The 13,469-nt window shown below is 56.2% G+C and overlaps 1 protein-coding gene across 3 annotated transcripts in view; it reads left to right on the top strand.

The window, feature by feature from the left end:
• LOC106595758 (tuberin) overlaps window positions 1-13,469 on the top strand; it is an 80,832-nt gene that overhangs the window by 63,282 nt on the left and 4,081 nt on the right. For all 3 annotated transcript variants that reach the window (XM_082958633.1, XM_082958634.1, XM_082958635.1), the window contains 9 exons: window positions 487-729; window positions 4,762-4,842; window positions 7,353-7,513; window positions 8,996-9,624; window positions 9,728-9,806; window positions 10,073-10,159; window positions 11,016-11,202; window positions 11,333-11,472; window positions 11,744-11,822. In XM_082958633.1, coding sequence (XP_082814759.1) covers window positions 487-729; window positions 4,762-4,842; window positions 7,353-7,513; window positions 8,996-9,624; window positions 9,728-9,806; window positions 10,073-10,159; window positions 11,016-11,202; window positions 11,333-11,472; window positions 11,744-11,822 — 1,686 coding nt within the window. The remainder of the gene's footprint in view (window positions 1-486; window positions 730-4,761; window positions 4,843-7,352; window positions 7,514-8,995; window positions 9,625-9,727; window positions 9,807-10,072; window positions 10,160-11,015; window positions 11,203-11,332; window positions 11,473-11,743; window positions 11,823-13,469) is intronic.

The following is a 13,469-nucleotide window of genomic DNA, read 5'->3' on the forward strand; positions in this document are numbered from 1 at the left end:
ACAATAATACTATTTGATAAATGTTAGGACCCTTTAGGTTTAAAACAATAATACTATTTGATAAATGTTAGGACCCTTTAGGTTTAAAACAATAATACTATTTGATAAATGTTAGGACCCTTTAGGTTTAAAACAATAATACCATTTGATAAATGTTAGGACCCTTTAGGTTTAAAACAATAATACTATTTGATAAATGTTAGGACCCTTTAGGTTTAAAACAATAATACCATTTGATAAAATGTTGATTGCGGCCTTTACTACTCAAGCCCATAGAAACACGTTTAATAACACGTTCAGATAAATGCACCGTCAAAAAATTAATCGTAAGAAACAAGGTTTTTAAGTGTCTGTCCTAAATCTAGGAGATATAAAAACAAATCTTAAACGGATGGATTTTGATGGGGGTTTTGTGATGTAACTTAGATTGACACACCGGGGCGTCAGTCGACTCCAGGGGGTTAATTGACTTCTCTCCATGTCCAGGTAACACCAGCTGGTTGATGTGTCTGGAGAATCCTCCCAGTCCCTTCTCCTCTGAGCTGGGTAACATGCCTCTCCAGGAGCTGTCCTCTGTCCTCATGGCCATGGAGGGGGTCAAGGAGCCCCCCACCCAGACCGCCAGCGCCCCCGCCAGCACAGCCACCCCTGCCCCGACCCCCGTAGCCCTTAACCCCCCTGGACCCATCCAAGGGGGCAAGCCTGGACCCATCCAGCGCTCTAACACGGGTGAGGAGGGAGAGGGAAGGGGTGTGTTGGGTATTGTAAGTGTTTATTGTGGGGGGGGGGGGTTAGTGTGTGTGTTGGGTATTGTAAGTGTTTATTGGTGGGGGGGGGGGTTAGTGTGTGTGTTGGGTATTGTAAGTGTTTATTGGTGGGGGGGGGTTAGTGTGTGTGTTGGGTATTGTAAGTGTTTATTGTGGGGGGGGGGTTAGTGTGTGTGTTGGGTATTGTAAGTGTTTATTGGTGGGGGGGGGGTTAGTGTGTGTGTTGGGTATTGTAAGTGTTTATTGGTGGGGGGGGGGTAGTGTGTGTGTTGGGTATTGTAAGTGTGTGTTGGTGGGAGGGGATAGTGTGTGTTGGTGGTCTACCTTTCCACAGGTGGCTCCAGTGTGGAATGCCTGTGGTAGTGGTCCTAATTGAATGGACTTCATGGTTAGTATTGTATTGTGGTAGAAGTGGTATAGTTGGATCAGTGTTACAGGTCTGATAAACTGGACACAGAACTGTTGTCCAGCGTGAAACACTCTTCATCTGAATGAAACCTAGGTGGGAAATCTCCCCTCTGGTTCTATTTTCAAGACTGAGACACAACTGAGAACATTTGATAAAGTGTCTCATGTGTAGCAGGTTAAAAAAACATGTGTTTTCCTGACAGCCCAGTGCAGCTCCCCCCAGTCACCACCGGTACAGCAGCTCCCCCAGTCACCACCGGTACAGCAGCTCCCCCAGTCACCACCGGTACAGCAGCTCCCCCAGTCACCACCGGTACAGCAGCTCCCCCCAGTCACCACCGGTACAGCAGCTCCCCCAGTCACCACCGGTACAGCAGCTCCCCCCCAGTCACCACCGGTACAGCAGCTCCCCCAGTCACCACCGGTACAGCAGCTCCCCCAGTCACCACCGGTACAGCAGCTCCCCCAGTCACCACCGGTACAGCAGCTCCCCCAGTCACCACCGGTACAGCAGCTCCCCCCCAGTCACCACCGGTACAGCAGCTCCCCCCCAGTCACCACCGGTACAGCAGCTCCCCCCAGTCACCACCGGTACAGCAGCTCCCCCAGTTGAGAAGAACTCCTGCTGTACTTCACTGAACATGAATGAACCTCCCTCCAGTCTGCTCGGCTCTCTCTCTCGGCTCTCTCTCTCGGCTCTCTCTCTCGGCTCTCTCTCTCGGCTCTCTCTCCTCGGCTCTCTCTCCTCGGCGCTCTCTCTCTCGGCGCTCTCTCTCTCGGCGCTCTCTCTTCGGCGCTCTCTCTCGGCTCTCTCTCCTCGGCTCTCTCTCCTCGGCTCTCTCTCCTCGGCTCCTCTCCTCGGCGCTCGCGCTCCGGCTCGCGCTCTCGGCTCGCGCTCTCGGCTCGCGCTCTCGGCTCGCGCTCTCGGCTCGCGCTTCGGCGCTCTCTCTCTCCCTCTCGGCTCTCTCTCCTCGGCTCTCACTCTCGGCGCGCGCTCTCTCTCGGCGCGCGCTCTCTCGGCGCGCGCTCTCTCTCGGCGCGCGCGCTCTCTCGGCGCGCGCTCTCTCTCTCGGCGCGCGCTCTCTCTCGGCTGCGCTCTCTCTCGGCGCGCGCTCTCTCTTCGCGCGCGCTCTCTCTCGCGCGCGCTCTCTCTCTCGCGCGCTCTCTCTCGGCGCGCGCTCTCTCTCGGCGCGCTCTCTCTCGCCGCGCTCTCGGCGCTCTCGGCGCCGCTCTCTCTCTCGCGCGCTCTCTCTCGGCGCTCTCTCTCGCGCGCTCTCTCTCGCGCTCTCTGGCTCGCTCTCTCTCTCGGCGCTCTCTCTCTCTCTGCTCTCTCTCTCTCTCGCTCGCTCTCGCTCTCGCGCTCTCTCGCTCTCTCGCTCTCGCTCTCTCTGGCTCTCTCGCTCTCTCTCGCTCTCGCTCTCTCTCTGCCGCTCTCGCTCTCTCTGCGCTCTCGCTCTCGCTCTCTGCTCTCACTCTCACTCTCGCTCTCTCTCTGCGCTCTCGCTCTCTCTGCTCTCGCTCTCGCTCTCTCTGCGCTCTCGCTCTCGCTCTCTCTGCGCTCTCGCTCTCTCTCTCTCTCGCTCTCTCTCTCGTCTCTCTCTCTCTCGGCTCTCTCTCTCTCTCTCTCTCTCCGCTCTCTCTCTCTCTCTCTCTCTCTGCGCTCTCTCTCTCTCTCTCTCTCCGCTCGTCTCTCTCTCTCTCTCTCTCTGCGCTCTCTCTCTCTCTCTCTCTCTCTGCGCTCTCTCTCTCTCTCTCTCTCTCTGCTCTCTCTCTCTCTCTCTCTCTCTCTGCGCTCTCTCTCTCTCTCTCTCTGCGCTCTCTCTCTCTCTCTCTCTGCGCTCTCTCTCTCTCTGGCGCTCTCTCTCTCTCTCTCTCTCGGCGCTCTCTCTCTCTCTCTCTCTGGCGCTCTCTCTCTCTCTCTCTCTCGGCGCTCTCTCTCTCTCTCTCTCTCGGCGCTCTCTCTCTCTCGGCGCTCTCTCTCTCTCGGCGCTCTCTCGGCGCTCTCTCTCTGTCTCGCGCTCTCCCTCTCGGCGCTCTCTCGCGCTCTCCCTCTCGGCGCTCTCTCTCTCGGCGCTCTCTCTCTGGCGCTCTCTCTCTCTCGGCGCTCTCTCTCTCTCTGCGCTCTCTCTCTCTCGGCGCTCTCTCTCTCTCGGCGCTCTCTCTCTCTCTCTCGGCGCTCTCTCTCTCTCTCTCTCTCGGCGCTCTCTCTCTCTCTCTCTCGGCGCTCTCTCTCTCTCTCTCTCTCGGCGCTCTCTCTCTCTCTCTCTCTGGCGCTCTCTCTCTCTCTCTCTCGGCGCTCTCTCTCTCTCGGCGCTCTCTCTCTCTCTCTCGGCGCTCTCTCTCTCTCGGCGCTCTCTCTCTCTCGGCGCTCTCTCCTCTCGGCGCTCTCTCTCTCTCGGCGCTCTCTCGGCGCTCTCTCTCTGTCTCGGCGCGCTCCCTCTCTCGGCGCTCTCTCTCTCTCGCTCTCCCTCTCGGCGCTCTCTCTCTCGGCGCTCTCTCTCGGCGCTCTCTCTTCGGCGCTCTCTCTCGGCGCTCTCTCTCGGCGCTCTCTCTCTCGGCGCTCTCTCTCGGCGCTCTCTTCTCGGCGCTTCTCTCTCGGCGCTCTCGTCTCTCTCGGCGCTCTCTCTCTCGGCGCTCTTCTCTCGGCGCTTTCTCTCTCTCTCTCGGCGCTCTCTCTCTCTCTCTCGGCTCTCTCTCTCTCTCGGCGCGCTCTCTCGCTCTCTCTCGGCGCGCTCTCTCTCTCTCTCGGCGTCTCGCTCTCTCGGCGCGCTCTCTCTCGCTCTCTCGGCGCTCTCGCTCTCTCGGCGCGCTCTCTCTCGCGGCGCTCTCTCTCTCGGCGCTCTCCCTCTCTCGGCGCTCTCCCTCTCTCGGCGCTCTCCCTCTCTCGGCGCTCTCCCTCCCTCGGCGCTCTCCCTCTCTCTCGGCGCTCTCCCTCTCTCTCTCGGCGCTCTCCCTCTCTCTCTCGGCGCTCTCCCTCTCTCTCTCTCGGCGCTCTCCCTCTCTCTCTCTCGGCGCTCTCCCTCTCTCTCTCGGCGCTCTCTCTCTCGGCGCTCTCGGCTCTCTCTCTCGGCTCTCTCTCTCGGCTCTCTCTCTCTCTCTCTGCTTGTTCATGAGGGCCAGTCTGAGTTTAGGTGCTCCACAGATTCACTAATCTCTATATCATCAGGATCGGTCAAATGTCAGTTAATTTCGAAGCTGGGCGATTTGTAGATCAGATCATAGATGCACCTTGCTCAGGTTGATCCTCGTGAACAAACACTGTGTCTTGTTCTGGTTTTGTAAGATGAAATGGTGCTAGACCTCTCTCACAGACACACCACACATTGCTAGATCCACCATTGTCTGTCGTGTGATTCACATATCTTTTTTTTTTTACTAGTTCCCTATTTTATATATTGTGAATGTAATTTGATATTTTATCCACTTTATCAGATTTTTTAATCAGATTTGAATTCCTACTGTTTTCCTTCCATTGTCAATTCATTTAATCTTCATCTTTTTTTGGATTGGTTTATTATTTTCCATTTCCTGTCATGCTGATTTGTGATTGGCTCTGCTGTGTTGATTGGCGACCTGGCTCATCCAGTGGGCTCTCTCTCCTCTCTGGGTCTGTCCTTCGCCCCGTCCCCAGTTCCGGGACGGCTCCAACGGAGCATTTCCTGGGCAGGTACAAGCAGCGTGGTCACGCTCCCAACATGCGCGTCACCCCAAACCAGTGGTGGCACTTTAAATGTGAGGATGGGCTCATAGTAATGGAACAGTAACAGAATGAATGGGATGGTATATCAAACAGATCCATCCATTACTGTGAGCGCGTCCTCCCCTCACCAGCCTCCTATGCCCCAACATATGTGTGCCCCCCCCCCCCTTCCTGTGTCATCGCGTGTCACTAACATGTCGGGCCACCGCCGGAGAGAGATGATTACACAAACAAACTCACGGGCCAATCGTTTCAATCGATTAATCAACCCACCGCCAAGATGAACCAATCCTATGACTGGATTTGTTCATGATAATTTAATGACACTTTGATGTTTTTCTTTCTAACATGTGAGCCCAACCCCTTGTCCTGTGGCCCTGGAATGTACTTCCTGTCTCCTTTTTTAACCTCTGACTCTTCACCCCTTGACATCATCATAGAGGTTATGCATGTAACATAGTAACAGAGTAGTCAAGACAGACCTCATCCAGGACACAAACACTTCTTTCTGGCTTCTCTGGTGGCCATTTTGAGTTCTGGTCACCGTTTTGTGTTAGGGATACAATTTTGGTCACCACACCACCCAATAATGTTATGTTTTGTGAAGTGTCAAGGTGCTAAGTGTTCACTGTAATATTCTGTTGCTGTCAGTATCCTAAATGTCCATTGGTTGGGAGGATGAGGTCTGGTCTGGGCTGGTGTGTGTAGAGAAAGTGAACCCACCGACCACAAGTGTTTGAAGACGCATCAAATCGATGTTACCAATGATGATGAGCCAATGACTGATATGCTGCAGCCTGCAAGTCTGCTCTTCGATCTGTCTCCCTGCGTGTGTGTGTGTGTGCGCCTGACTGACTTACTGATTCTGTTTGATCATTGATTGATATGTGTAATGCTTCTGATTCTGTTTGATCTCTGTGTGTGTGTTTAGGAGGTGTGTTACCACTTAGTGATGGTCTGGTATACTACAGCTAGTAGTTTGTATATTAACATAAGGGTGCAAAGTAGAGGGAGTTTAGTTTGTGTGTTTGAGTTTTGCTTCTTTGTCTGTGTGTGTTTATAAAATTTGTGTGTACTGTGTTCATTTAATGACGTTTTTGTGTGTATGCTGTTGCATTCGTTGCCATGTATCTGTCATCCCCTGCTGTAGACTCTGGTATCTGTGTCCCTCGTCCTCTCTGTCGCCCCCTGCTGTAGACTCTGGTATCTGTGTGTCCCTCGTCCCCTCCTCTCTGTCGCCCCCTGCTGTAGACTCTGGTATCTGTGTGTCCCTCGTCCCCTGTCCTCTCTGTCGCCCCCTGCTGTAGACTCTGGTATCTGTGTGTCCCCTGTCCTCTCTGTCGCCCCCTGCTGTAGACTCTGGTATCTGTGTGTCCCTCGTCCCCTGTCCTCTCTGTCGCCCCCTGCTGTAGACTCTGGTATCTGTGTGTCCCTCGTCCCCTGTCCTCTCTGTCGCCCCCTGCTGTAGACTCTGGTATCTGTGTCCCTCGTCCCCTGTCCTCTCTGTCGCCCCCCTGCTGTAGACTCTGGTATCTGTGTGTCCCTCGTCCCCTGTCCTCTCTGTCGCCCCCTGCTGTAGACTCTGGTATCTGTGTGTCCCTCGTCCCCTGTCCTCTCTGTCGCCCCCTGCTGTAGACTCTGGTATCTGTGTGTCCCTCGTCCCCTGTCCTCTCTGTCGCCCCCTGCTGTAGACTCTGGTATCTGTGTGTCCCTCGTCCCCTGTCCTCTCTGTCGCCCCCTGCTGTAGACTCTGGTATCTGTGTGTCCCTCGTCCCCTGTCCTCTCTGTCGCCCCCTGCTGTAGACTCTGGTATCTGTGTCCCTCGTCCCCTCCTCTCTGTCGCCCCCTGCTGTAGACTCTGGTATCTGTGTGTCCCTCGTCCCCTGTCCTCTCTGTCGCCCCCTGCTGTAGACTCTGGTATCTGTGTGTCCCTCGTCCCCTGTCCTCTCTGTCGCCCCCTGCTGTAGACTCTGGTATCTGTGTGTCCCTCGTCCCCTGTCCTCTCTGTCGCCCCCTGCTGTAGACTCTGGTATCTGTGTGTCCCTCGTCCCCTGTCCTCTCTGTCGCCCCCTGCTGTAGACTCTGGTATCTGTGTGTCCCTCGTCCCCTGTCCTCTCTGTCGCCCCCTGCTGTAGACTCTGGTATCTGTGTGTCCCTCGTCCCCTGTCCTCTCTGTCGCCCCCCTGCTGTAGACTCTGGTATCTGTGTGTCCCTCATCCCCTGTCCTCTCTGTCGCCCCCCTGCTGTAGACTCTGGTATCTGTGTCCCTCGTCCCCTCCTCTCTGTCGCCCCCTGCTGTAGACTCTGGTATCTGTGTGTCCCTCATCCCCTGTCCTCTCTGTCGCCCCCTGCTGTAGACTCTGGTATCTGTGTCCCTCGTCCCCTGTCCTCTCTGTCGCCCCCTGCTGTAGACTCTGGTATCTGTGTGTCCCTCGTCCCCTCTCTAACCCTCTCCTCTCTGTCGCCCCCTGCTGTAGACTCTGTGGTAGTGCTAGAGGAGGGGACAGGGGTCAGGGGCCACGTAGACTCCCCCTCTGATTGGCCAGAGGCAGAGAAATTTGAGGCCATGCCCTCTGAACCCATCTACATCACTGCTGACAAGTTCACCAAGGCCCCGCCCCCTAGAACACTCAGCAGGGTGAGTAGTACGGCTACAACCGGGGGGGAGTGGGACGGCTACAGCCGGGGGGGGGGTGGGACGGGGGGAGTAGGACGGCTACAGCCGGGGGGGGGGTGGGACGGGGGGAGTAGGACGGCTACAGCCGGGGGGGGGGGTGGGACGGGGGGAGTAGGACGGCTACAGCCGGGGGGGGGGTGGGACGGGGGGAGTAGGACGGCTACAGCCGGGGGGGGGGGTGGGACGGGGGGAGTAGGACGGCTACAGCCGGGGGGGGGGGTGGGACGGGGGGGAGTAGGACGGCTACAGCCGGGGGGGAGTGGGACGGCTACAGCCGGGGGGAGTAGTACGGGGGGAGTAGGACGGCTACAGCCGGGGGGGAGTGGGACGGGGGGAGTGGGACGGCTACAGCCGGGGGGGGAGTGGGACGGCTACAGCCGGGGGGGAGTGGGACGGCTACAGCCGGGGGGGGAGTGGGACGGCTACAGCCGGGGGGGAGTAGGACGGCTACAGCCGGGGGGGAGTAGGACGCTACAGCCGGGGGGGAGTAGTACGGGGGGAGTGGGACGGCTACAGCCGGGGGGGGAGTGGGACGGCTACAGCCGGGGGGGGAGTGGGACGGCTACAGCCGGGGGGGGAGTAGGACGGCTACAGCCGGGGGGGAGTGGGACGCTACAGCCGGGGGGGAGTAGTACGGGGGGAGTGGGACGGCTACAGCCGGGGGGGGGAGTAGGACGGCTACAGCCGGGGGGGAGTGGGACGGCTACAGCCGGGGGGGGGAGTGGGACGGCTACAGCCGGGGGGGAGTGGGACGGCTACAGCCGGGGGGGAGTAGTACGGGGGGAGTGGGACGGCTACAGCCGGGGGGGGGGAGTAGGACGGCTACAGCCGGGGGGGGGAGTGGGACGGCTACAGCCGGGGGGGGAGTGGGACGGCTACAGCCCGGGGCGGGGGGAGTGGGACGGCTACAGCCGGGGGGGGGAGTGGGACGGCTACAGCCGGGGGGGAGTGGGACGGCTACAGCCGGGGGGGGAGTGGGACGGCTACAGCCGGGGGGGAGTAGGACGCTACAGCCGGGGGGGAGTAGTACGGGGGGAGTGGGACGGCTACAGCCGGGGGGGGGAGTAGGACGGCTACAGCCGGGGGGGAGTGGGACGGCTACAGCCGGGGGGGAGTGGGACGGCTACAGCCGGGGGGGAGTGGGACGGCTACAGCCGGGGGGGAGTGGGACGGCTACAGCCGGGGGGGAGTAGGACGCTACAGCCGGGGGGGAGTAGTACGGGGGGAGTGGGACGGCTACAGCCGGGGGGGGGAGTAGGACGGCTACAGCCGGGGGGGAGTGGGACGGCTACAGCCGGGGGGGAGTGGGACGGCTACAGCCGGGGGGGAGTGGGACGGCTACAGCCGGGACCCCTCCCAAACAGAAGCATGATTTACAATAGAATATGGCAGGTGGTTATTGGGAGACATTGATGTTTAGTATGTTTTTCATCCGTCCTTCAGTCCTCCTCCAGTTCCAGCCAGGATGATGAGAAGTCCACCCTGGAGGAGGTGAGTGAGGGTTTCATCCCCATCGACCAGCCCCCCCTGGCCCCCTCCACCCCGGGAAGCCAAGGCCCAGAGCTCCCCTTCCAGACCCAGAACCAGCCTGGGACCCAGACCCTCAACAAGTCCAGCTCCTCCCCTGAGCTCCAGACCCTACCAGAGGCCTTCCCCAAGACCACAACAGGACCTGGGGCCGGAGAAGGAGAGGCACCCGGGGTTGGGTCACCCTCGGAGGGGAAGAGCCAGCCACAACAGCCCCCGGCAGAGAAAGAGATGGAGAAGGTGGAGAGTGGAGGAGGGGTGACTAGACAGAATCAGAGTGGGGATTCCACCCCAGTGACAGGGGGGTTGTCTGGGGCATCGGGAGGAGGAGGGTCCTCTTCCTCCCAGGGAGCCAGGATGAGGTTGGAGTTCCCAGCGCCCCACCAGCCTGGGCCCCTCTCCCCCAGCGGAGGGCACCGTCCCAGGGGTCACACCATCTCAGTGTCGGCCCCCTCCTCCAGGAGAGAGAGGATAGGAGGAGACGCCTACCACACCACCCGGCCCGGACCCACCAACACTGAGAAGACCAGTGGACTCAGTCCCAGGTTACACAGACACACACACACACACAGACACACACACACACACACACACACACACACAGACAGAGCCTTTCCTAATGCTTCTCTCTCTCCCTCTGTCCTGTAGTTTTGTGTTCCTTCAGCTCTACCACTCTCCCTTCTTTGGCAACGAGGCCAACAAGCCTCTCCTGCTGCCCAAGTCTCAGGTGTGTGTGTGTGTAGTAGTGATTATACTGTAACGTGTGTGTGTGTGTGTGTGTGCGTGCACTGTAACGTGTGTGTTGTCTCTCTCCTCCATCTCTCTCTCTCTCCGCCATCTCTCTCTCTCCTCCATCTCTCTCTCTCTCTCTCCGCCATCTCTCTCTCTCTCTCCGCCATCTCTCTCTCTCTCTCTCTCCTCCATCTCTCTCTCTCCTCCATCTCTCTCTCTCCTCCATCTCTCTCTCTCTCTCCTCCATCTCTCTCCCCCCAGCTGATCGACAGAGCGGTGAAGGTTTTGGACCAGATGCCTCCGTATGACACCCATAAGATTGGAGTGGTGTTTGTAGGAGCTGGACAGGTGAGACAGGTGAAGGGATACTACCAGAGGACTCTACCTCTCCAGGGTCAGATCAACATGTGTATGTCTCTGTGTGCAGTATGAAGGACGTTTTGTGTTCGGGCAATTACTTCAAACAGGAAGTGCTTCACTGTAACAATCTCTCAGTATCCCTTTAAGGCAGGGACGGGCTGCTTTGATGAACTCATCAGGAGGGGCTGACCACAGTGGCTTGCTGGTCTAGTACCCCACATCCGTACCACACATGCAGGCCATCTCGTGAGCAAAACATTTTAGCGGCACCCCTATTGACAGCAGATGGGGGGGGGGTCGTTTTTGAGTAAAATATCCTGAAATTCACATATTGCCAGAGTGGAGAGAGATTTTTTACATTTTGTGATCAATTTCCTGCAATTCTACACACTTTGCCACGGGGCTTGGAGAAGATCAATAGGGGCCAATCGGTCTGATTATTACAGGTTTAGACAGCTGGCTGCTAGACTAACTTACTGTTAGCTGACATTTGGCTGACGAGAGAAACACTGCAGATGTACAAACACATTTAGAAATTCCACCTTGTGTTTTCTGCTGTTTTTTTGGGGGGGGGTACAATATGTAATGTCCACTTCTGTCCGCACATGACCACAAGGACTCTGTAAACCCTCTGGACCGGAGACGACATTTAGATTGGAGAGGAAGATACAAATGAGTCTGAAAGACACTTCTAGAGGTAGTTTGGATTGCCAACCAAAACAACCTTTAATGAACGGACTCCTTCTTTCTCCCTTTCCCTCTCTCCTTCCTCCCTCTCTCTCTCCCTCCCCCGTTCCCTCTCTCCTTCCTCCCCCGTTCCCTCTCTCCTTCCTCCATACCCCAGGTATTCAACGAGGTGTCCATCCTGTCCAATGAGTATGGTTCTAACCGTTACGCTGGCTTCCTGACAGGCCTGGGGAAGCTCATCCACCTGAAGGACTGTGATCCAGACCAGATCTTCCTGGGGGGTCTAGACCAGTATGGAGATGACGGGGAGTTTACCTACTGCTGGCACGATGACATCATGCAGGGTGACTGTGTATTTCTACTTACAGGTGTTACTCGGGGTTCAGGGTTACAGCACTGCCCTGATGCCCAACAGTCTGTCTGTACGTCCACTAACTTGCCCCCCCCCCCCCCCCCCCCTCCTCCTCTCCTCAGCCATCTTCCACATAGCCACCCTGATGCCCAACAGAGACAGTGATAAGGGCTGCTGTAACAAGAAGAGACACATCGGAAACGACTTTGTTATGGTGGTTTACAACGACTCAGGAGAGGAGTACAAACTGGGAACCATCAAGGTAGGCTCGCTCACTCACTCACTCACTCACTCACTCACTCACTCACTCACTCACTCACTCACTCACTCACTCACTCACTCACTCACTCACTCACTCGCAGGCAGACGAACACACCCACTTTTGTTCTTTGTGTTCATTTTGATTAAATAATGATAACTCTTCATATTCTTCACTTCCCTCTCTTCTTTCTCTCTCGTCTCTCTCTCCTCCCTCTCTCTCTTCTCTTTTTCTCCTTTCTCTCTCTCTCCTTTCTCTCTCTCCTGTGTCCCAGGGTCAGTTTAACTTTGTTGAGGTGATCATTAAGCCTCTGGACTATGGAAGTAACCTGGTCACCCTGCAGTGCAAGAAAGGTGAGAGGGAGGGAAGTTAAGAATAAATAGGATGAATAACAAGGACTGAGATAGATAGATACATAGAGATGGATATATATGTATATACTGCTCAAAAAAATAAAGGGAACACTTAAGCAACACATCCTAGATCTGAATGAAAGAAATAATCTTATTAAATACTTTTTTCTTTACATAGTTGAATGTGCTGACAACAAAATCACACAAAAATAATCAATGGAAATCCAATTTATCAACCCATGGAGGTCTGGATTTGGAGTCACACTCAAAATTAAAGTGGAAAACCACACTACAGGCTGATCCAACTTTGATGTAATGTCCTTAAAACAAGTCAAAATGAGGCTCAGTAGTGTGTGTGGCCTCCACGTGCCTGTATGACCTCCCTACAATGCCTGGGCATGCTCCTGATGAGGTGGCGGATGGTCTCCTGAGGGATCTCCTCCCAGACCTGGGCTAAAGCATCTGCCAACTCCTGGACAGTCTGTGGTGCAACGTGGCGTTGGTGGATGGAGCGAGACATGATGTCCCAGATGTGCTCAATTGGATTCAGGTCTGGGGAACGGGCGGGCCAGGCCATAGCATCAATGCCTTCCTCTTGCAGGAACTGCTGACACACTCCAGCCACATGAGGTCTAGCATTGTCTTGCATTAGGAGGAACCCAGGGCCAACCGCACCAGCATATGGTCTCACAAGGGGTCTGAGGATCTCATCTCGGTACCTAATGGCAGTCAGGCTACCTCTGGCGAGCACAATGGAGGGCTGTGCGGCCCCCCCAAAGAAATGCCACCCCACACCATGACTGACCCACCGCCAAACTGGTCACGCTGGAGGATGTTGCAGGCAGCAGAACGTTCTCCACGGCGTCTCCAGACTCTGTCACGTCTGTCACATGTGCTCAGTGTGAACCTGCTTTCATCTGTGAAGAGCACAGGGCGCCAGTGGCGAATTTGCCAATCTTGGTGTTCTCTGGAAAATGCCAAATGTCCAGCACGGTGTTGGGCTGTAAGCACAACCCCCACCTGTGGACGTCGGGCCCTCATACCACCCTCATGGAGTCTGTTTCTGACCGTTTGAGCAGACACATGCACATTTGTGGCCTGCTGGAGGTCATTTTGCAGGGCTCTGGCAGTGCTTCTCCTGCTCCTCGTTGCACAAAGGCGGAGGTAGCGGTCCTGCTGCTGGGTTGTTGCCCTCCTACGGCCTCCTCCACGTCTCCTGATGTACTGGCCTGTCTCCTGGTAGCGCCTCCATGCTCTGGACACTACGCTGACAGACACAGCAAACCAGCTTGCCACAGCTCGCATTGATGTGCCATCCTGGATGAGCTGCACTACCTGAGCCACTTGTGTGGGTTGTAGACTCCGTCTCATGCTACCACTAGAGTGAAAGCACCGCCAGCATTCAAAAGTGACCAAAACATCAGCCAGGAAGCATAGGAACTGAGAAGTGGTCTATGGTCACCACCTGCAGAACCACTCCTTTATTGGGGGTGTCTTGCTAATTGCCTATAATTTCCACCTGTTGTCTATTCCATTTGCACAACAGCATGTGAAATGTATTGTCAATCAGTGTTGCTTCCAAAGTGGACAGTTTGATTTCACAGAAGTGTGATTGACTTGGAGTTACATTGTGTTGTTTAGGTGTTC

This window comes from Salmo salar, chromosome 12 (genome assembly GCF_965601325.2).
Source record: "Salmo salar chromosome 12, fSalSal1, whole genome shotgun sequence".
NCBI classification, from domain to species: domain Eukaryota; kingdom Metazoa; phylum Chordata; class Actinopteri; order Salmoniformes; family Salmonidae; genus Salmo; species Salmo salar.